At 40.5% G+C, this 24,425-nt stretch overlaps 1 protein-coding gene and 1 pseudogene across 1 annotated transcript; both read left to right on the plus strand.

Moving 5' to 3' along the window:
- The first annotated feature begins 7,951 nt into the window (after positions 1 to 7,951).
- On the plus strand, positions 7,952 to 9,084 carry LOC137283903 (substance-P receptor-like; annotated as a pseudogene).
- A 12,974-nt stretch (positions 9,085 to 22,058) lies between these two features.
- Positions 22,059 to 23,201, plus strand: LOC137283905 (substance-P receptor-like). Its single transcript, XM_067815579.1, has one exon. The coding sequence runs from the start codon at positions 22,059 to 22,061 to the stop codon at positions 23,199 to 23,201; it is 1,143 nt and encodes a 380-aa protein (XP_067671680.1).
- Positions 23,202 to 24,425: the final 1,224 nt, after the last annotated feature.

Genomic DNA, 24,425 nt, shown 5'->3' on the forward strand with positions numbered 1-24,425 from the left:
ATCCCGTGTTAGCCTTCGTAAGGTTGAAGATTAAAAAACACATTCCGACTGTCACTCTCCTGATTGGGTGTGCGATGTTGATACATGCTTCCTTTCACAAGTTTAGACTCACTTCAAACACTCACAATATGTTATGTGTATATATCTGGTTATATCGAAGATCGATTTCTCCATTAACTCTGGGGAAACATCTGCACAGCACATGCAGATGAACTGCTCGTGGATCATGCATCAAATTGCTGTAAATAATGTACAGATATCCTGGATGTGCACAGCTGCATTTTGGTATCAAATTTTGTTAAAAATTCGCCAATCTTTACTGATTGTCATCACTTATTAAACCCATGACGTTTTCAAGGTTACGATGTTGTTTTACAATACTTCAGTGCATTAGTAATCTGTACCTTTAAACAGTATGGAAAATTTAGTTTAGAACAGCTGCCTGAAGAAAGTAGCTATATTCACACCAGTGAGTCTAATATTTTGAAAGGAAGTACCGGCAATGGCGTTAATGGTATCTCCTCAAATCCCTGGATGAGTGTTCCGAAAACTAAAATCAGAGTTTAATTACATTAGGTTTATGACTGTCTGTCGTAATTCACTTCGTGGACTGGATTTATGACTAGCTGGCGCGCTATACGTTTCTTACCCAGTTATGACCAGTTAACGAGCCTGACTTACAGATCATTGTCCACTTGCTAGCTGGCGTCTTACACTTGCCGGACTGATGTGCTCACGCACCGTACTTCAGGGATTAGATTTTCTCAAGCTGGTTTGATTCACTTAGTAGACTGGGTTTATGAATAGTAGACACGACAGGTGTTAGGGACTGTTTTGTGGCCCAATGAATACGCAATGCCATTTAGAAAGTGTCAGAAGTAACATATTATATGAGGGATTACACTTTCTGGCGACTAAGGTGCCTGGCAGTGTGAATTCGAACCCGTATTGGACTCGACTTAACAGAAGTACTCACTAACTCAGCAAGTGCGATCCTATATACAGCATATTACATGGGACCATTTTTCTAAATAGCTTTCTGTGTTCACTGCTTTCTGAAACGAAAACCGTGTCAGTTATAACCTGTCAGCGGGGTTCATAATGTACGTGACTGAGAATACCAGTCGTCCGACTTCCATTTCTGTGTCTGAGTGGGTTAGATCGCTGACTTTTGTGTCACGGATGGGTACTCGAATCTGCACTGTACTGAGAAAGTGCAATCCCAAATATAACATATGTTACGTTGGTTTCACCTCACCGCCAGTGTGCTTCACCTCATGTTGTAGGTTAATGGCAGGTTGGCTTGCACTTGAAGCACAGCTTTATCGCTTGGTGATATGGTATAATTTACGGGCAGGGTTTATGCCCAGTTGATGTTCTTTACCTCAGGGACTAGCTGACATACCACACTTCAGGGATTAGATGGCCACCCGACAGTGGTTGATTATATCCGATTGTTTGTACTGGCATATTTTGATTTGTAAGATATCATTTGATAGAAATTTATAAATATTAAAAGTTACAGATGTGTAGATTTATATATATGTGTGTATGCGTCTCTTCATGTAAAATCAATGTTTAGCATATTGGGTAATCTACAAAGTGGATATTACATGTGTTGGACAACCACCAATGTCAGCTTTGCAGGTCACGAAATGAAAAACTGTTTCCAAGAAGACAGTTATTCTATTTGTTAAGCACTTGCTTGGATGAATTTCATTATCTTAGACTGGTCATCGATTTAGACTGAGAGTAGTCCCAGCTGTGAAGCTCAACTCAATAACCAACTCAAATCATTTGGGCCTAAGCTGAGATCACTCTAGAATATCTTGGGCCTATGTTGAGGTCATTCTATTATAACTTGGGCCTATGTTGAGGTCACTCTATAATAACTTTGGCTTAGGTTGAGGTCACTTTAAAACAACTTTGGGCTAGGTTAAGGTCACTCTATAATAACCTGGGCCTTCGATTGTTTGATCTGGAGAGATTCTACAATTTTCGGGAACACTTGATATTTTCTTGCATCCGTTCATATGGTTGTTATCACTGGTTTGACTTGGTATGACGTATGTTAAAAATATATACGAGACTGATGTGGCAGATATTAGCTTGCGTTCAAATGTTGATCATTTTCGATCTTTAATCTGTCATGTCAGTAAATATGGCGTTTCATTTTCAATTTTTATCATCAGGTTTTACCAACCATTACATTTATTATTCTGAAATTTTTTTTAATATATATTTTTGTCAGTTGAATTGCTAAAATCTGACGACATGATTTCATTCCGATTTTAGACAATGATGTCATAAGCAGTCGTGATGAAAACATCCTTTTACCCAAGGCCTAATGTGTTTTGATGTGTATTTGTTCTCTGAGATCATCCTCGGAATCATAGCCTTGAGTCAGTTTATGCAAAAAGTGTTAAGGAACCAATGTCCCGATCCTCAAAGCTCTCATATCACTACGACATTCGTAATCCTATGATAAAGTACAGAGTTACGACAGGTCGTAACGTTACGAAAACTTTGTGGATCGAGATCATTAAAACTCGGTACACGTCATCCTGTATCCAAAGTCCACTGAAACTTTTTCTCGAAAATACCAACAAGGTCATGCACTTAGAATGTTTATGACTAAGTAAGACGCCTTTAGTGTGGTCCGATACATCATCCTTTGGATGAGGCATTAAAGTCGTAAGGTGTTGAGTGACCTTCACTGAAGGTCAAGTTTCCTGAATGGTCATCCGAAAAACGATTCCGCATCAGTGTCTACCGAATTTTAATATTAAAGACAAACATCCCGTGAGTGAGGCTTCCTAAAGTAGATACTTTTAGTGATGGTACTTCATGAAAGATGTAATGCATTCTCCATATTTCCCTAGGGTTTTATAGCAGTACGGTTGAGTTTAATATAATCCCAAGACGGGAATGCATGCAACAAGAGATGTTGGATTTCGTGTTTGGTCAGATAAGAATACTGAACGACCGCCAGTAGTTTCATCAGGGGCAAGGCATATGTGGTTGCTGTTTCTGTAGCTGCAAGGTGGAACACATTGATTTCGAGGTTCTTCTGTGGACAAAAGCATCTTATGAATACACATTGCCATTTAGAAAGTGGTCAAATGTAACACATGCTATATGTGGTATTGCACTTTCTTAGAAAAGTACAGATTCTAGTCTTTTAGAGTTGAGTCTCATCCGAGTGTGGGTTCGAATCCAGGATTGGACTCAACCAACCAAATGTACTAGAATCTTTAGTGTACTAAGGAAGTGTAATCCGAAATATGACATATGTCATAAAGGCAACTTATGTTTTTCATGTATTCTATTCATTCAGCTGCAATGGGTTCGCTCAGGAGTTCTATCCCATGTATCATGGTTGTTGATATTAACGTCATTTGTAACGCACAACACGAACAGTTGACTGTTTCACATGTATATGCATGTTAGATCTTAATGTGGAAGAAAGCAAATTAGGATTTATGTATACCCCTTTCTAAACAGAAACTTTGTTCAGTATATGTATACATCTAGCGTATTTGTAAACTAGGTTGTTATGACTTTTAGAATTCAATGTATTTTTTCATGTATTATTTTCAAATGGCTCATTACATCATAAAACATGTTCCGTTTTTGTAATTGTTTGATCTTTTCGCGATCGCTTACTACATCTGTGATGTAACCTATGTATGGGATTGGAGATCAAATGGTGTTTATAGACATAAGAAATGGTACTCTTGTACTATTGGTACTATTGTTTGCCACGATGCTCAGAATTCAAAGAATTACTATTCTGGAGGATGAAGATGGGAGGGGAGGATGGGATCTGAACTTGGGTATGGGTGCAATGATGGGAATGATGGGAATAAAGCGACAAGACCATCCACACATCCTGGACTTCTATCTTAAAGCAGAAACAATTAAAACATGAGCGCGTTCTGGTGTCACCACCGTTCCCAGTAATCAATTTCATGGGGTCACGACGTTGTCACAATGTTATGCTTTCGTTGATACAATACTAATTTGTAGACTCCCATTTACATTGTCAAATCATTTTCAAGTGACGTGATATTAGCATATTTTACGTTGCCAAATGTGCTTCTCACTATATATATTAGGTCATATTTGGTTTCTCAGAATAACCACATTTGAGGTTTTTTGTTTTGGAGGGACAGGTTTTACTTTTCGCTTTAACGTTCTGCTTAACGTTAATAGTGGAATAGTTCTCCAGGTAGTGAACAGAACATAAGAAACAAAGCAGAAATCAACTTCAGTGTTTATTCGTCAATTTTAATGTTGTTTCGGTCGAATGTTTTCTGAAGTTAATAAGATGTACGCTCTTGTTATTAGGAGTTTCAGGAAAGAGACGTCGAATCAATGTTTCAAAAAGTATGAAACATGACAGTTTTAATGAACAATGACTAAATATGCGGAGTCTTCCAATATCCTTTTAATGTAGTCTCAAAGTATATTCTGCAAGGATGAAATGCAGAAAATAAATACATTGTTTGTGCACATAAGTACGTAGTTCTACAATGTTTTCATAATAAACAAATATGCACCGATGAATAGTAGATTATTACATCAAACTGAAATATACCTTATCTCCAAGATTTGAAATGAACCTCGAATTGAATATTAAACTCCCCCATGTGGGAAACAATACTCTCCACATAATGCAAATAATACTGTAGACCAGTTATGCTCGAAATAATACAAGTAAAAGGTGTAATAGCATTAGCGTAATGATAAACCACTTGAATATGCCTGACAACGGATAAGGCATATACCCTAAAAGGTAAATGGACTCACAATTTACTCAAATTCGGACTCTATAGCCACGTCAAAACGCAGAAATTTGTATACGAAGTAGTTGTATATAGAACTGTGAATAAAACCTCTAAAGTTTAAACACTCCTTTCCATTATTAACAATACTTACACATAACAAATTGCCAACGCAATATCATCTCCGAAATAGAAATGGAATCTTCCAAAGCGTGCACTCGAAGATATTTGAAAAGAGAAATGCAGTATTCCACAAGTTGCAAATATTAATGAAATATCAGTCATTAAACCATATTGTAAGCATTTTACAAGAAGTGTGTCATTTCCTACCTGGAGAGTGATTTCTCCGCACAGAAAATTTGAAAGGTTGAGTCAAAATACATACCCTGTCTGTCCATGCTCTCGCTCTGACATGTGTTCTGTGACTGAGCGCATCGCAAAGTGCCTAAAAACACTAGTTTATAATGGGAGATGATTTGCAATCAATGTCCAATGTGCAAACCACTAAGCAAATAAAGGAACTTTCTACAGTTATGAAAAACACGTAACATACTTTGTTATTAGTCTCAAATGAAAATGCCACCAAATGAATCTGAGCTAGTTTACTCCTCTGCTATACACTTTAAACACTATAAAATCCATGATACATACCCATGATACACAAACAGTGTATACAACACAAATCTCAGTAATCATAATAACATTCAAATTTCTTACGTTTCAGAACTGTTTAAACAGTAGCTATAAAATAACATTTGTTTCATGAAGTCCTCTTTCTAGAAATATAGAAAGATACATGCCTCGGCTACAAATTACTGACCTCATAACATATCACCATACTCCCTTACAGTGATTCTCTTAGTAATAATAAACATAAATAATGGATGAATACATTTCTAACATACAGGTAAACATGACTGTCAATAATTCTCTGGTGCACAGATTCCATGAATTTAATAAGTGAGTTAACAAGTTGAGTTTTACGCCGCACTCAGCAATATTCCAGCTATACCGCGGCAGTCTGTAAGTAATTGAGTCTGGACCAGACAATCCAGTGATCAACAGCATGAGCATCGATCTGCGCAATTGCAAAAACGATGACCTGTGTTGACCATGTCAGCAAGTGACCACTCGATCCCATTAGTCGCCTCTTGCGACAAGCATAGTCGCCTTTTAGGGCAAGCATGGGTTGCTGAAGATCTATTCTACCCCGGAATCTTCACGGGTCTCAGAAATTTCAGAACAATAACGTTGTGTAATAGACTTTAGTTTTGACAAAATATATAAAACTAAGTGACTTTTTAAAATGTGGCTGTAACGTTGTGAAATGACGTTATAAAATGACGTAATGCTAACGTTGTGACAACATTGTGTTATGACCTTACCAATCTACAATCTTCCCAGAACGTTACGAAAACGTTGTGTTAGCTGGGTTGGTGGTACCAGTGTAATATCTACATGGCATATCCATCATTGATAAAATGACAAACTTACTGGGATTGGCTCATTATTAGAAGCGTCTTTACAGGCACGCCGTGATGACTAATGACAATACTTAGGATAAGTAGAAAACCTCGGTAGTCTGATTAACGCCTGAAACCGTCAGGGAAATCCAGCTAATCAGAAGGTGGTATATTATTCCATCTCGCATACGAGAGCGTCATTTCCACCGGCTTTGGGATAGATTACCAGTCCTAAGGTACGTGTATCCGTTTTGAGACAGTTGTTTGGCATTTTTGTCTAGCAGTACATCTTCCACTTTCACTGGTCTCCTATTGTATCTTTGTCAAAACTTGCATCTTCGTTTGTATTATGATGTTATATATCTGCTTTCGATATTTAGGGAAATATATGTTAATGGACTAAAGTAACTGTGCATTACATGAAATTGCATATCTTAAAAGGTATACAAATAGCCCTAATAAGAATGTAGCAAAGCATTTTCCATACAATTTGACATCACGTATCGAGCATGGCGCGTGCACATTGTGCACAATAAACTTATTAACGTTTTGTACGCTTTTTTCACGCCTGAAGTTCACTCACTTGACACTGAAAATTGGTCGGACACAACTTGTCATTGTCAGTGGCAATTTGACAGGTCTGCAACACAGGGATCAGGTCACTGGGCCTCATGTGCAGACGTTCATTCACGATTCAGCAAGACGATGCCCGTCCACGCACCATGCTCCGTTGGGACTAATTTCCCGAGACAACAGAATATTCTGGTACTCTTCTGACTAGCTGTTTCCCAGCACCTCTCCCCAGTCGAACACTCAAGGGATAGAATGTAAAGGGCCCTTGGAGGTCCGGGTTAGAATAGGCCTTCAGCACCCATGCTTGCCATAAAAACGACTATGCTAGCCGCAAGAGGCCACTAACGGGATCTGGAGGTCAGACTCGCTGACTGGTTGACATGTCATCGACTCCCAATTGCGCAGATCGATGCACTGTTGATCACTGAATTGTCTGGTCCAGACTCGATTATTACAGACCGCCGCTATATAGCTGGAACAATGCTGTGAGCGGCGTAAAACTAAACTCACTCACTCCAAGTAAAGGAACAACCATTGACTCCCCTGGGCAGCTGTTTCTCCGCATCTCTCCCCTATCCTGATATCTAAGGATAGAATGGAGAGACGTTTACGCCAAATAAAGAACCAGTCATTGACGTTAACTGAATTAGGAGAAGCTTTAGTTCAGCATGGAACAAGCTTCTCCAAACTTTCATAAATCGCTTAGTGTGAGTCGTTTTTGTCAAGCCTGTATTAACGCCAATGGTGAGAACACACAATGCTGAATTTGTGAACTGACTTTTTACACCACATGTCTGTAAGGGCGTGTCACGATCCCTAGAGTCAAATCATACCGATATCGATCGTATCCTATCAACAGTTAAACACTGATTAAGGAAAACACTACAAATCGTTAAGAAAGGATAAGATGCACAAAACAATGCACAGTTACTGTATTCCAGTAGTTCACAAGATAAAAGTAATATATAGTTCAGTCTGAATGCAAAACCATGCCGACCTTCTACAAAATGGTCAAACGTTTTAAATGTATCAAATACCCCATTTCGGGGTTTTACAGCAAACTTCACATGTGAAATCATGACAATGTCGACAGTTGTGTTAACGTTATTTATAGATCAACCAGCCACAATGGAAAACACGACCACAGACGTCGATTATTTCCACAATTCCACAGAGGACAGTTTCATCACCACTGAACTCCCAACCACAACACCGAAATCTCTCTATCCACCCGGCTACTTTGTCATCCCTGCTGAACACTTGATCATTTTCCGGTTGGCAATGTACACGATCATCACGCCAGTTACAGTTCTTATTGGGCTGGTGGGAAACGGCATAAGCTTTGTGGTCTTATTACGTCACAAAATAAGGGACACAACCAAGATGATTCTTCTCTCTATAACTGTGACTTTCTACACCTCATTGGAACGACGCTGTCATCCCTCTATGGACTCACCATTTCTTTAGATTACAAACCTGTACTAGATATCTTCAGAAAAGCTTTCCCATATTTCCTTATGTTTGTCTTCGGTGATATTTCAAACGTACTAATCGTCGTTATCTCACTGGAGAGGTTATGTGCTGTGATTTTACCGTTAAAGGTTAAATCACTGTGGTCAAAGAAGACCACGGGTATTTCAATATTCTTCTGCAGTCTTCTAGTAATAGTGCTCCTGATTCCTTCATCACTGGAGTATAATCCAACTGATTTATCTACAGACAATTCGACCCAAGTGTCCACAAGTCTTACACTGACAGAGTTCGCGAAAAAACACCGGGAATTTTATACTGTGGTAAACACCATCAGAATGTCCCTCATTCGCTTCATCCCTGTAATCGTCGTCACCATCAGCACCATCGCCATTAGTGTCGGCCTGTACCGTGCAAAGTCCTCACGCTCCATGATGACGGATCAGAACCATGACGAGTCGTCAGCAGAACAGCGCATTACTCAGACATTGCTAGGCCTGACTCTTCTATACTTCTTCTGCATGACACCGGGTGCACTTGTCATCCTTATAACCAGCTTTAACAACGGATCAGCCCTCCTTCCTACTAGGACCAACGTTAACGTTCTGTTTGGAATACTGACAAATTGGCTTGCAATTCTGAACTCTTCGGTTAACTTCATCGTCTACATCGTGTCCAATCAACAGATGCGTGGAGAGTTCAAGCGTGTCATTTCTTGCTGCCTTATAAAGAAACGACCAAACCGGAAGAACACCTCAGTGACATGCGCGAGTGACACCAGCACATTCTAGTTGACCGTATCGTCAGTACAGGTGGATGTTTCTGATATCCATATACGGAACCTGTCTATTTTCACCGATAACGCATGGATGACTACAGTGATCACATTATCACATGTACCCTGTGTTGGTGTGTCTACGTTCCAGTTTACATGCTGTCAACCCTGCGTTACTAACTGTGCATTTCAGCTTAGATCTTGTGAACCTTGTGTCCATAACTCAACATTTCAGCTTAGATCATGTCAACCCAGTGTCGATATCTCAACATTCCAGTTTACGTGCTATGTGCCCTGTGTTGGTAACTGTGCATTCCATCGTAGATCCTGTTGACCCTGTTTTGGTAAATGTGCATTCTACTTCAGAAGCTCTTTTTCTGAGTAAGAGAGCATGTACCTCTGTCTTGCTAACTCCACATTCGGACTTACATCTTTAGATCTATTACTAGATCGCATACTCGTATAGTTTGGCTACTGTACGTTAGCTATGCGTCTTTTAACTTTGTCTTCTGTTTTTCGTTGGCCGGAAATGTTCGTCCTGACTCAGGCTTGTATAACAGTTGTTGTAAATTACGAAGGAATGAATCGACAATATGTTCTGTTGTGTACTTTACCAATCCTGCATAATTGAAGGAATAAAGAATTGTGTCTGGCTGAGACTGTATACGCTATTAATCTAGTCTGACTTCGATCATGTACACCTCGTCGGGCAAGCCTGTTTTTGCGTGGACACACTCGTTTGACCTGCCCTGGTCCTGGCAGCGGAGACGTCCCTGAATTAAAAGTGGACGCCTTTCAATCGTTCAGTTCAATACGACTCAATATGCAGGCCAACTTCAACAAATATAGGCAGAATGGAGTGTTGTCTGTTGCCCGAGGAGTAGGCGTTTCTTGTTCTTACACCTGGAATTATGTGATATGGGCAAATCTCCTTGACTATGCTAGATGTATGAAGGAATCGCATGACACTTATTATACCAAAACACGAGGAAAAGCACTACATAGGGAAAAAACATAATGTTTTGATAAACACTGTGGTCGCTTATAACATTAGCATGTCATTTCATGGAAACGAACATTTAACAAATTTTGTTCAAAGTCCATGTTGTATAAAGGTTACATATAGACACTTTGGGAACAGCGATTAAACGAATTATGCCTGAGGGCCAAGTGTCACCTGTAGAGTCTCGGCCAAGCTGTCTGGATATGGAAAAGTCAGTAATGTAATGACAGTATCTTACTCAGGATGTCCGGATATGTTTCAACTAGATCCATCACAGTATCGGGTGAACATGACAGCAATGAAAGCCTAATTAGCAAATAATGAGTAGACACAGAAGCCCCTTAACACCTTGATCTCCACTCAGAGAAGAAAGATGTTAATACATACCTGAAATAAGTGTAGTAATTGATAAATAGTATTGATAACTTTCTAGTTGTAGGATTATTATGGTTGTTATGCTCTTGTTTGTTTATTTCAGGGTATTGGGGGGTACTTTTGTGGTAGATTAGTTTGTTCTGCTGATTTTTGTTGTTTGTTCAGTTCCATAAAATCGTTTGTTCCCGCGTCAGTAAATACATGTTCCGTGATGTCATAACAGACACACGGGTTTCCTTGAAGGACATATTGATGATCAATGTCGGAAATGAGAATCAAGAAAACCCCATGCAGAAGATTCAATAATACTTTAGGTAGTATACAAAATATATACCCATATGCATACACATATTGTGCAACTGTAAATTACCAAACTCAGCACACAATATTTTACAGCGTGTGTACTCCAGTGAGTGTGGTGGGAAGTCAGTACACTCAAAGTCAGTTAAGGGCTAGCCTAACTTTCGTCTTTGAAACATAATTGGTCAGAACAGGGATTCGATTTCTAGAGAGCCTACGGAACATCACTCGCACAATGACTGCACTCAGCTTCTCATGCTCATGGCGGTTTATAATTGCGGCTTCCTGGCAGTATACATTGATCACCAATGTCCGTACTGACAATCAACACAACGCCGTACCAGCAGAAGAAGAGGATTCGTTTTACCTGTACAGAAAATATAAACAGACCTATCAAAAATACTTTAGTCATAGCATACAAAATATATACCCATGTGCATAAACATACTTACGTATTATGCAACTGTAAAATACATGCACAACACACATTATTTTACGGCGTGTGTGTTGTATAACACATATATGCAACACCTGTATACTCCCGTGCGTTTGGTGGGAAGTCAGTACATTCGAAGTCAGATAGGGGCAACCCTAATTCTCCTCTTGGCACAACTTTGAAACGCAATCGGTGAGAAATGGGATTCGAACTCGCGTTTATGGGTGTCTTGAGAGCTCAGGAGATTTCACTCAATCAACGACTGCACTCAACGAATTTTTAGACGGCTCAGTTTCTCATACTCACTCACGGTATAATGAGAAACATGGAACGCCTTATAAAAGAAACAATGACTGAAACAGTCCTTACATTAATACGAAATACTTTGCATCACCCGTGTAATGATGAACAAGATATGAAATGATGCGGCCTGTGTTCGGACGTCTATCTGTTGGTTTTACAATTTTTTAACAGTTTCTCTGAAATCATAAGACATACTCATACCGGATCAGGGGGTCGACCTAATTAGGAACTGGGTGTCAACTTTACTGAGCAAGGATTAATTGTGTTTGTTTAAAGCCACACTCAGTAATACTCCAGCTATGCGGCGACGAAATGTAAATGATTGTGGATAGACCAGAAAATGCAGTGATAAACAGTAAAAAAACGGGCCTGACCTGAGGATCAATTCTTACTCAGATCTTCAGGGGTTATAATAGTCAGGATCCTACCTGGATCATGCAGTAGGTGACTCGGGCGTGCAGTGATTAAACTGATCCATGCTCCATTATCCATGCTGAAAATGTTTTTAAAACATGTACTTGACCATTATTGGGGCCACAGTTATGACTGACATGGAGATTCTGTATCAGCTTCAATTGTCCATGACCTGGGATCATGACACCAGCTCACCCATCAAGCCTGTTCAAATGTTAAATCTTTGTTTGTAGAGCTTTTCCAGACCCTGAACCTCCTCTGCGTTAACCCCCGATGCGGCCGTAAAATCGCTAGTCGTGTCCACATACGTTGCTGCTAAATAGAAGAGCCAGTACGCTGCCTGCACACAGAGCGATATGAATTGATCATATGTTCTTCAATATTTCTCCTACCTCAGTGAAAGCTCTGGTCATTATTCTATCCTATATAAGTCTATGTTCTGAATAATCATATGCTATTATTCTACATACACCGCTTGACAAAATGTTACTGTTATCATTTTGGGTTGAATTTCGAATAAAACAGAGACGTCTTTGTTTTTCTATTAAATAGAAAATGTCACAGATGGTATTCTTTTCTTGTAACTGTTGACTGTCATTAAAGTTTCTGCAGTTCGATAGGCCACGTATTTGTTATATAAAAATGTATGGTTTGAGACCTTCCAAATATATTGGTTATATAATAGAACAAGAGAAGGTAAGATACTTAAGTTGTTATTATTGTATTGTTGAGATCTGTGTGATGTGCTCGATACACTGACAGTGCCACAATCAGTTCCATTAGGTTACACCGCCATTCCAAAGCATGGGTATACCGAATGCCAAGTCACATGAATAAAACTTCGAATGGAGATTGGCAGCCCGCAACCGATTTCGAATGGTCTGTGAAGACAGTCGACCTCTAAACATCTCAGCCCTGGTTCGTGTAGCCGGCAGAAATCTGTCACTTTTATGACGTAGGTCGATTTGACGGTCTTCTGCTCGTGACGTCACACGTGGACGACCCGACCTTGTTCGATCAGAATTGGTGCCAGTTTGTTCTTGACGACCTCGCAAGTCATACACTGTACGGCGGCTTCATCTAATTGCTCTTGCGCCGTCAATAACTGATCTTCCTGCTTGCAACATGTACATTTGACAATTGTGGCAATTAAAGTACCGATAGAACTGTGGTTTAATAGTGTTTTTTCAGTTCTTGAGGCCAATGCATCACGTGCAAGGAAGAAAACTTCGATGCGAAGATCACGTGATCGACTGCACGTGCAAAACATGATTTGACACTAAGGTCATTTGCACGACGAATGGATGGGTTTGAGTGGTTTTTGCTAACGTTTTTCTAAAGATAGTCGAAAGATAGGGATCCCATTTCGGATACCCTAATGTATCATCAGAGAAAAAATATTCATTATTTTTTAAAATTACATTTTGTGATATTATACTCAGTATAATATATGGCCATCCTCAGATCGCACCCAGTCGTGGGTGACAACAAAACTGACGGTATTGAACTGAATTGAATACGAGGCTGAATTATTCTGTTAAGTAAGTGCTACCCCATTCTCTTCCTGCAGAGGTTACTTGTCATATCTTCCTACGAACATCTGTTCTAATACGGCCATATTTCGCGGTTCTCATAAAATCCCCTGGCGGCAAAATAATGGCAGCAGATTTATCTCCTTTTTTTCTGTCCAATCAGAACACGTGTTACGTCGACTTTGATTCAACTTGACAAATACAAGCAATGTGGAGAAACAAAAATAACATGACTGAGTTCTGTCTAGAAGAAACATTTGAGTATCTCGCTCGGGAAGAGGTTCTAGTTTTCACGATGCATCCGGAAATTACCGAGATCTTTCGAACGATCACTTTTGAAACAAGGTCGCTGACTGCACTACTAAATCCGATTGCCTCCAATCACGAGTCTCTCACATGTCGTTTAAAGAGTTCATTAAGCACTTCATCACGTTTACATTTAAATATGACTATCAACTTTAGGGCGTACCCATACATTTTGTTTGAAGTATAATTTCCCCTTATATATATACTCACAACTGCTAGTTAGATACAGATCAGTAATCAGTCGTTGAATGGTCTTGTCAAAATCTTCTCCAGTCGTTTTGTTATGTTAGAGCGATAGATCCAGTGTTCTTTCCGTAACCTAGATATGTTAGAGGTGGCACAACACCCTTCCCTTACGCCTAACCTTACAATATCCCTATATGCAGCAGACAAGGAACTCTCCTTACCTAGATTTCCTGGTCCCTAAAGATGATAAAGACGCCCAATGCCGGCGTCTACAGCAAACCAACCCAAAAGGACCAGTATCTCCACTTTTCCTCCAGTCATCCTATCCCAGTCAAGACAGGGATATTTTCCACCCCGACCAGACAGACCAAGAACATCTGCTCCACAACCGCATCCTTAGACACCGAGCTGGACCATCTCATGCATCTCTTTACCAGCTGCAACGAATATTCCGCATCTTTTGTCGACCAGACCACCACGAACACCCTCGACCTTCAGGGTGTGTGACCATTTCAGCGAAAACCCTTCTTTAACTACAGAAAAGGGTGTTCGTTCAGTAGGTCCCAGGTGGGGTTGGTTCCGCACGGTGTCACGCCGACTTTCGCGCTGTAAAGTCAACGTCACACATATATAAAACAAAACACCACATAGAGAGAATATCTCCTCCTTCGCGACAAAACAACATTAGCAATACCTTTGAAACAATGTAGGCAACAAGAAAAAAGGCACTGAGGCTGTAACAGCTGGAAATAATTCAAGTTTGAGAAGTTTGTATGTATATAGATGTTTCGATGGATTTTTGGTGCTTTCGCATCTAGATCGCCGTTTTAAGGCTGTGGTTCTGCCCTGTTGAATAGAGGGCTATGTCCTGTGGAGTAGAGGGTTATGTCTCTTGAAGTAGATTGTTCTGTCTCCTGGAGTTGAGAGTTCTAACCCGTACAGTAGAGGGCTCCGTCCGTAAGGTAGACGGGTTTGTTCCATGGAGAGGAAGGTTCTGCCCCGTGATGTAGAGGGTTCCGTCTCTTGGAGTAGATTGTTCTGTCTGCTGGAGTTCAGTGGTTCTGTCTCGTGGAGTAGAGGGTTCTGCCCCATGCATTAGAGGGCTCTGCCCGTAAGCTAAACAATTTTGTTCCGTGGAGAAGGGGGTTCTGCCCCATGGTGTTGAGGTGTCCGTCTCCAGGAGTAGATTGTCTCAGTCTCCTGGAGTTGACGGTTCTGTCTTCGAGAATAGAGGTTTCTGTCCCATGGAGCAGAGGGTACTGTCCCGCAGAATAGAGGGTTTTGTCTCCTGGAGCAGAGGGTACTGTCCCGTTGAATAGAGGGTTTTGTCTCCTGGAGCAGAGGTTCTTCCCAAGTAGAGCGTTCTGTCTCCTGGAGGGTTTTGTCCTGTGGAATAAAGGGTCCGCTCCTGGTGTAGAGGGCTCTGTTCCGTGAAGGAGGTTCTGTCTTCGAGAATAGAGGGTACTGTCTCCAGGAGTAATGAGTCCTCTCCCGTGGAGCAGAGGTTTCTGTCCCATGGAGGAGAGGGTACTGTCCCGTAGAATAGAGGGTTTTGTCTCCTGGAGCAGAGGTTCTTCCCAAGTAGAGCGTTCTGTCTCCTGGAGTTTTCTGTCCTGTGGAATAAAGGGTCCGCTCCTGGTGTAGAGGGCTCTGTTCCGTGAAGGACGGGGAGATCTGACCGTGGAGTAGAGGGTTCTGTTCCGTGGTGCACAAGGTTCTGTTAATAAAACATAAAACAAATGATTAATATCATCATACCCAGCCACCAGTGTTTCTACCAGACCAATGATGTTATAGCTGCTACAGAATGAGATAAAGTAGTTATTACTAGTCTTACAATCCGTTCACGTTCTAGGACAGGTATAACGTTGCAATCACAGTTCTCTTTTTCAATATTTTGACGTTGCTTAATGACGTTGATAGTGTTTTGGTTTTCCAAGGAAGTGAGTGTTTCCCTCACAACGCGAATTGTAGGGTTAAAAATATCTAATTGATGAGAAAGAGCTGGAATAGAGTGTTTCACACTTACATCACTGTCATCCTGTTCCTGTGGTCTTGTCGTCCTGGTTTTCTTCGGCGGTCCAGGATTCAAATATACGTCACCTGCCATGATCAATTTCAGAACTGTTTGAAACAAAACTAACTTGCCGGTGCTGCACATTTCGTATGATCCAGTGTAAAAAGTGTTTGCATGTGGAAGTATTGATCGATTCCTGAAACAAACCGCACATTGATTCATTTGACAGCACGATGTAACAAAACGATAATTTCAACATAAACTGTCCATACATCATGCCACAGCTGACAGAAAATCATCGTCTTTGGATATGCAGGACAATGTAATGAACCAAAATGAAGTGGCCAGACATTTTCGTGTCCATTGAAAAGCGGTCTTATCTCTGTGGAAAGGTTTTCAACGTTTTCAACGTTTTCAACATCATCGGTAAACGTGTTTGGCAGCTTCACTGCTAGATCTTCAGTCCTGCCCAACAACGAAGCACATGTCAATTTCAACAATTGTGTTCATCTTACTTATAGATCCCGCAACAATGGAAAACTCTGCCACAGGCATCCTTTCCAAATCCATCATCACTCAACTCTCATCTAAAACACCGAAATCACATCTGGTCTAGAAGCCAGACCTCCAAACTCCAAACTGGCGACCGAAAGTGATGTGATTTTTCATACTCAGAAATGAGTAAGCTTTGATTTTAAGACGGTTGTCATCAACTACCATTCGTGACTACCGCGCAGGGGTCCTTTTTATGTATGGTATTGGTAAGAAAACAGCCTCTATGGCTTTAAAGCGAAATTTAGATTTCTTGACAAGTCTGGGAGAATCCTTTGATGTTTCAGATGAGGTAATGCAGAACTGTGAACAATACAATATATCTTGTTATTCTAAGATCTTGTTATTCCAAGATCTTGTTATTTGTCTTTGGATATGTTCGTTCGTCGTTATCTCGCTGGAGACGTTACTCGCGGTGATTTTATCTTCAAAGGTTAAATTACTGTAGTCGAAGAAGACAATGGTTATTTCAATGTTCTTTCTAGTAATTCTGCAGTCTTCTAGTAATAGTGCTCCTGCTTCCTTCATCATTGGAGTATAATCCAGCTGATTTATCTACAGTTAATTCGACTGAGGCGCCCACAGTTCTTACACTGACAGAGATTGGGAAAAAAACACCGGGACTTTTATGCTACGATAAACGCAATCAGAATGGCCCTCACTCGCTTCATCCCTGTCGTCACCGTCACCATCAGCACCATCGCCATCAGCAGCATCGCCATCAGTGTTGGTCTGTGTCAGTATGTTGGTGACCAGCACACATCCCATGGACCCTATGCTCGTAATTCTAGATTCCACCTTACATCCCGTGGGCCCAGTGTTGACAACATTCCAGCTTAGATTATCATCCCATGGACCCTGTGTTGCTAATGCTGTAACGTAGTTTAGATCCCATCGACCGTGTGTCGGTAATGTTGTAATCGAACTTAGATCCCATAGACCCTCTCTTGGTAATTCAGGCCTTGTGCTGATCATTCTGTAATCTAGATAAGACCCCCACAGATCCTGTGTTGGTAATATGGTATTCTAGATTAGAACCCATGGATCCTGTGTTGGTAATACTGTAATCTACCTTAGATCCATGGACCATGCGTTGGTAATACTGTAGTCTAGCCTAGTTCCCATGGACCTTTTGTTGGTACTCATGTAATCTAGCTTAGATCCCATGGACCCTGCGTTGGTAATAACTGTAATCTAGCTTAGATCTCAGGGATCAGTCCTGGTAATGCTATAATCTAGCTTAGATCCGATTTACCATGCGTTTGTAATACTGTATTCTAGCTTAGATCCCGTGGACCATATGTTGTTAATACTGTTGTGTAGAGTAGATCCCATGGACCTTGTATTGGTAATACTGTAAACTAGCTTAGATCCCATGGATCTTGTCTTTGTAATACTGTAGCCAGCACATGAGATACCATGGACCATGTATTAGTAATACTGCAGTCTACCTTACATCTCATGGTCCTTGTGTTGGTCATACTGTAATCTAGTTTAGATCATATGGACCCTGTGTTGGTCATGCTATAATCTAGTTTAAATCCAATAGACCCTGTGTTGGTAATACCATAATCTATTGGTAATACCATAATCTACTCATTTTGGAACTCTTTTTCCAGGGTATATATTCTGTCTTGTCCTCCTCCAGCGACCTCCTACGAGGGTGTGTTAGACTCAGTAGTGGAGTTTAACGAAAAGTACTGAGACTAGCTTCACTTAGACTGACTGCCTTGTGGAACCCCCTGGTCCTGATGATAAGGTCAGATAGGGTTGCTCCAACACGAACTTAAAATTGTCTTTCTGCCAAATGTGTGATCTAAAAAATGAAGCAAACGGCCTCTCAACCCAAACCCATGTAAATCTCTTAAAATACCATATTTCCACGTTGTATCATAAGCTTTTTCAAGGTCGGAAAAGATTGAAACAGCATGCCGGTTATTTACAATGGATCTTTCAACGTATAATTCTAGTCGAACCAAATGGTCAATAGTGCTTCTGTTTTCTGCGAAAACCGCATTGAATGATAATAATAAGATTATTGGATTCTAGAAACCATAGTAATCTATGACTGACCATGCGCTGGATGGTTTTGCAAACGCAAGTAGTTAGCGAAACGGGTCTATAATTTGATGGATTTGTATGGTCCGGGCCAGGCTTAAGTATAAGGTACAATTCCTTGACGTCACGATGGACGAAAGTGTCCTTTTGTCCAGTATGATAAACAAATGTTCAGAAGTGTTTGGAGAGGTGTACTGGGAGTTGATATCATCAGCACCTATTGCCGCATCATGAGTTTGTGCTAAGTGAACTCTTACAGTGAAAATATTTCATTATGATCTTCACTATTATCAGAACGATAGTTAATGTTGCTTTGTTCATGATTATCTATATATTTCTGAAACGTTGGATTACAGCTTGATGAAAAGGAAAGTCTAGCTAAAGTTTCACCCAATGTGTTTTGAATGTGAGTTTTATCAGTTAAAATCCTTCTTTCAAAAGATGAACAATAGGATTTCTACCTATGCACTTGATTCTCTGTATTATGTTCCACACTTTCTTCATGGGTATACGGGAAGTAATCTTTGATACAATGTTCTTCCAGGACTGACGTTTACTTTGTTTAAAAGTACGTCGAGCCTTGGCATTGTTTATTTTGAACTTATTCAATTTGTGAACAGTAAGGTGACGGCGAAAATATTTCTCTGCCTTCTTTCTACACTTCCTAGCTTGTTTAAAACTGTCAGCAAACCATGGTCTGCGAACACGTGGTTTAGCAGAAGCCTTCGGAATAGTTTCATCAGCAATATTTTTCTCTCGGTTGGCCTGCCCTGGGCTTGACATCGGAGACGACCCTCAATAGAAAGCGGATGTCTTTCAAGGCTTTAATGCAAGGCTAATCCCTCAACATCCATCCAACCCACCTACATGCCGTTTTACACACTCAATCTTCAGAATTGACTTGACATTTCATCTTCTACAACATGACAGCAGAATATATATAATATGTATAAATACATTTATGGCAACTATTCATTTTACAGGGTGATAAATAGTACCGACAAATTATCAAACTACGGAATCCCCAATTTCATTTAATAACAACGACGAAATAAAATAACATGTCATGTCATGCCCATGAAAACGAACTTTGATTTTGATAAATTTTGTTCAAAGTCAGACTTATATAAATTTAACACACAAGCGGTATCCCACTGTGACTGGACTAATAACACCTGGAATACATTCAATTATCATATTCGTATTTAAGTGTAAACTACAAAATCTCGGTCTAGATAACAGGATTTATCTTATCCATCGCCTTCACAGGACTGGATGAACATGACAGCAATGAAATCCCAATCAAAGAAAATAATGACAACACCCTGAAGCCCCTTAGCATGTTGATCATTATGAGGACAAGACAAATCTATAGGAAACACACCTAGGATCAATGATGTATATGAGAAACAATATTGATAAACTTCCACCTATGCTTACCGTTATAAACTATGAGTGATCATTTTACATTTTCGTGTCTTGTTTCTTTTCTAATTTCTCTTTTGGGAGGGTGTGAGATGAAGACAATGCTGTGTGCACCAACAGATGAGAAAATCTTTTATACATGCATATAAAATATAAAATTTACAAATTTACCAAAAATGCTTTAGCAAAGCAAACAAAATATATACCCATGAGCATACACATACCTACACACTGTGTAACTGTAAAGTACATGTGCATCACAGCGTGTATACTGTAGTCCTTGTTTTGAATTATATTTCACTGCACAAGATTACTACACCGCTGAATCAAAGAGATGTAGTTGTTTCTATAAGTTTAACATACGACTTCTGCGTCAAACAAAACACATGTCTTTAGTAGTCAGTTGACACATGTGATAATTTGAAAGATAATTTGAAAGAACATTCTCTGTCTAAAATAACGCCAAGTGATATCTATACACAATGACAAGGTTTTCTTGGCTTCAATTAACTGGTTAAAATTTCAAGTTGGGACATTCCCATTTTTATATGGGAGTTGCCCAAATTGACGCCTCGTTCAGGGTCTGAAAATTGGTAGTAGTTGGCATAATTCTACTTTGAATATTTTAGTAAAGACATACCAAAGGAATCAAGTAACTGTGCTTAACATAAAGTCGCATAAAATAAAACCTGTTTGAAAAGTTACATAGTCCTAAATATACATGTAACAAAGCATTTTGCATGCCATTTGATGTCACGTATCGAGCGTGCTACATTCACTTTGTGCAAAAATATATTCCTAAAATTCAATATAAACGGCGCGTACAACATGCCACGTGGGTATACAGCAGACTGAAATGGCCCAGAAAGGTGGCTAGACATTTTGATGTCTGTCGAAACGCGATCTCATCTGTGTGGAGACGTTTTCAGCATCATGGGGACACGGGGGATTTGCCTCGGACCGGCCGTCCATACGTCCCGTCACGTCACGTCAGCAAAACCACACTCTGCTGACCCATCTGAGAAATCGATTCCAGGCTGTGGGAGCACAAAATCTGTCCCCAAGGCTTTCAATACGTCCAGTTTTTTTTTTCTCTCCAATGCCTCCCACAGGAACGTCATGCCTGGTGCAGACAGTATCTACTGCACAGGAGACAAGATGAGGATGGTGTTTTGTTCAGTGACAAGTGGGAATTTCATCTGGACAGTTCAGATAGCAGGGCAAGGGTGTACAGTATGCTGATGCGTGCGTTGTTCAACGTGGACATTACATCTCATGGTCGGACACAACTTGTCATTGTCAATGGCAATTTGTCAGGTCTGCAATACAGGGATCAGACCATTGGGCCTCACGTGCAGACGTTCATACACGATTCAGCAAGACGATGCCCGTCCACTCATCACGCTCCTGATGGGACAGATTGCCTGAGACAACAGAACATTCTGGTACTCTTCTGACTAGCTGTTTCCCAGCACCTATCCCCAGTCGAGCACTCAAGGGATAGAATGTAAATGGTCCTTGGAGGCTCGGGTTAGAATAGGCCTTCAGCACACATGCTTGCCATAAAAAGCGACTATGCTTGTCGCAAGAGGCCACTAACGGGAACGGGTGGTCAGACTCGCTGACTTCGTTGACATGTCATCGACTCCCAATTGTGCAGATCGATGCTCATGCTGTTGATGACTGTTTGGTCCAGGCTCGATTATTTACAGACCGCCGCTATATAGCTGGAACATTGCTGAGTGTGGCGTAAAACTAAACTCACTCACTCGAAGTAAAGAAACAGCCATTGACGTTAGATGAATTAAGACAAGGGTTGGTTCAGATATGGAACAACATTCTCAAGCTATTTTCAATCACAAGGGCGTGTCACGATCGTTCGTATCAGATCATACGGATTTCTTTACAAATGAGATGAAACCAAATGATGCACAGTTGCTTTATTCTAGTCGTATACAATATGTGGTTCCGTGAACGTGTTAAATGTATCAAATTCGATCTTTCGGCCCCGTACAGCTTCAAATGTGAAATAATGACAATGTCGACAGTTGTGTTAACGTTATTTACAGATCGACCAGCCACAATGGAAAACACGACCACAGACGTCGATTATTTCCACAATTCCACAGAGGACAGTTTCATCACCACTGAACTCCCAACCACAACACCGAAATCACCCTATCCACCTGGCTACTTTGTCATCCCTGCTGAACACTTGATCATCTTCCGGTTGGCAATATACACGATCATCACGCCAGTTACAGTTCTTATTGGGCTGGTGGGAAACGGCATAAGCTTTGTGGTCTTATTACGTAACAAAATGCGGGGCACAACCAAGATGATTCTTCTCTCTATAACTGCCTGTGACTTTCTACACCTCATTGGAACGACGCTGTCATCCTTGGTTGGACTCACCATTTCTTTAGATTATAAACCCGGAGTAGATATCTTAAGAAAAGCTTTCCCATATTTTTATTTCCAAATATTTGTCTTCGGTGATATTTCAAACGTACTAATCGTCGTTATCTCACTGGAAAGGTTATGTGCTGTGATTTTACCGTTAAAGGTTAAATCACTGTGGTCAAAGAAGACCATGGGTATTTCAATATTCATTTGCAGTCTTTTGGCAATAGTGCTCTTGATTCCCTCATCCTTGGAGTATATTCCAGCTGTTTTGTCTACAAACAGTTCGACTCAAGCGTCCACAAGTCTTACACTGACAGAGTTCGGGAAAAAACACCGGGAATTTTATGCTGCGCTGAACGGCGTCAGAATGTCCCTCATTCGCTTCATCCCTGTAATCGTCGTCACCATCAGCACCATCGCCATTAGTGTCGGCCTGTACCGTGCAAAGTCCTCGCGCTCCATGATGACGGATCAGAACCATGACGAGTCGTCAGCAGAACAGCGCATTACTCAGACATTGCTAGGTCTGACTCTTCTATACTTCTTCTGCATGACACCGGGTGCATTTGTCATCTTTATATCCAGCTTTAGTTTCGGATCGAATCTTCTTTATACTAGGACCAACGTTTACACCCTGGTTGGAATACTGACAAATTGGCTTGCTGTTCTGAACTCTTCGGTTAACTTCATCGTCTACATCGTGTCCAATCAACAGATGCGCGGAGAATTCAAGCGTGTCATTTCTTGCTGCCTTATAAAGAAACGACCAAACCGGAAGAACACCTCAGTGACATGCACGAGTGACACCAACACATCCTAGTTGACCGTGTGGTCTGCACAAAAGGATGTTTCTGGTGTGGCATGCCGCACAAAGACGTCATGACGTCTGAACACCTGCCATCCAGATACAGAACCCGTCTACTTGCACCATTAATGTGTGAATGACTATGAACATCGCCAAATGACACTTCAGTAATCATAGTATGGCATGTACCCTTTATTGGTATTTTTACGTTCCAGCTTAGATCCTGTGAACCCTGTGCTGGTAACTCTACATTTCAGCTCAGATCCCGTGGACCATTCGTTGGTATATTTGCATTCTACTTCAGATCTAAATGTCTTGGTAACTGCATGTTCGGACTTACATCTTTGGATGTCAAAGATAAGAAAACAGTAACTCCTTATGGAAAAGTATTTCGTTATAGAATGGGTTCAATCCAAAGGTGGATATTGTTTGTTAACAACATGATTGTACGTCACCTACGCACCATATATGACGCCTTTTGTATACTGAGTCTTCTAGTTTAGGGTGTGAAATATATGTCCAATAATTTAACCTCTATTGTAAATTACGCAGGAATGTATCTACAGTATGTACTCGTAGGTATATATTACGAGTATTGTGTTGGAGTAAAGAATTTGTGCCTGGTTAGTCCATGTATTTACGGTCCATACTCCTCGATGCGTACACCGCACTCACCTATCCAGTGCTTTAGAGGGCACATCTGTCTGGCTTAACTTGATCTGTAAAAATCTGATCCATTTCGCCTGGGTTGACAGCGAATTAACCTGTCCATGAGATTGCGTTGACTTCGTGTAGGCACACGTCATCAGTCAAGCCTAGTATGTCGGTACAACATAGACCGCTCAATGTTTGTGCAGTAATGTCCATTCTCTAAACCGACTCATTAAAAACATCCGTTAAGACTTATCCATACGTCCCCTTACGAAAGTGCTATGAAATGATATTAGTATATGATAAAATGGTAAATTTGTCCACGCACATGAGGGGATTACGTTTGAATCGTGGTTTTAACTACATTTGGTATGATCAACCTGTAACTTGGACTTCAAATTTCATAATGACTTTCACACAAAGTTTACATGACATATTTCTTCACGATTGATATTGAATTCAATAAGGTTTTCATAAACAGTTTAGACGCTTATAACATTAGCATGTCATTTCATGAAAACGAAGATTTATTCAGTTTTGTTCAAAATCCGTCTTATATGAAAGTAAGAAACAGTCAGTTTTGGAATG

Source organism: Haliotis asinina, chromosome 5 (assembly GCF_037392515.1).
Source record: "Haliotis asinina isolate JCU_RB_2024 chromosome 5, JCU_Hal_asi_v2, whole genome shotgun sequence".
In the NCBI taxonomy this organism is placed as follows: Eukaryota; Metazoa; Mollusca; class Gastropoda; order Lepetellida; family Haliotidae; genus Haliotis; species Haliotis asinina.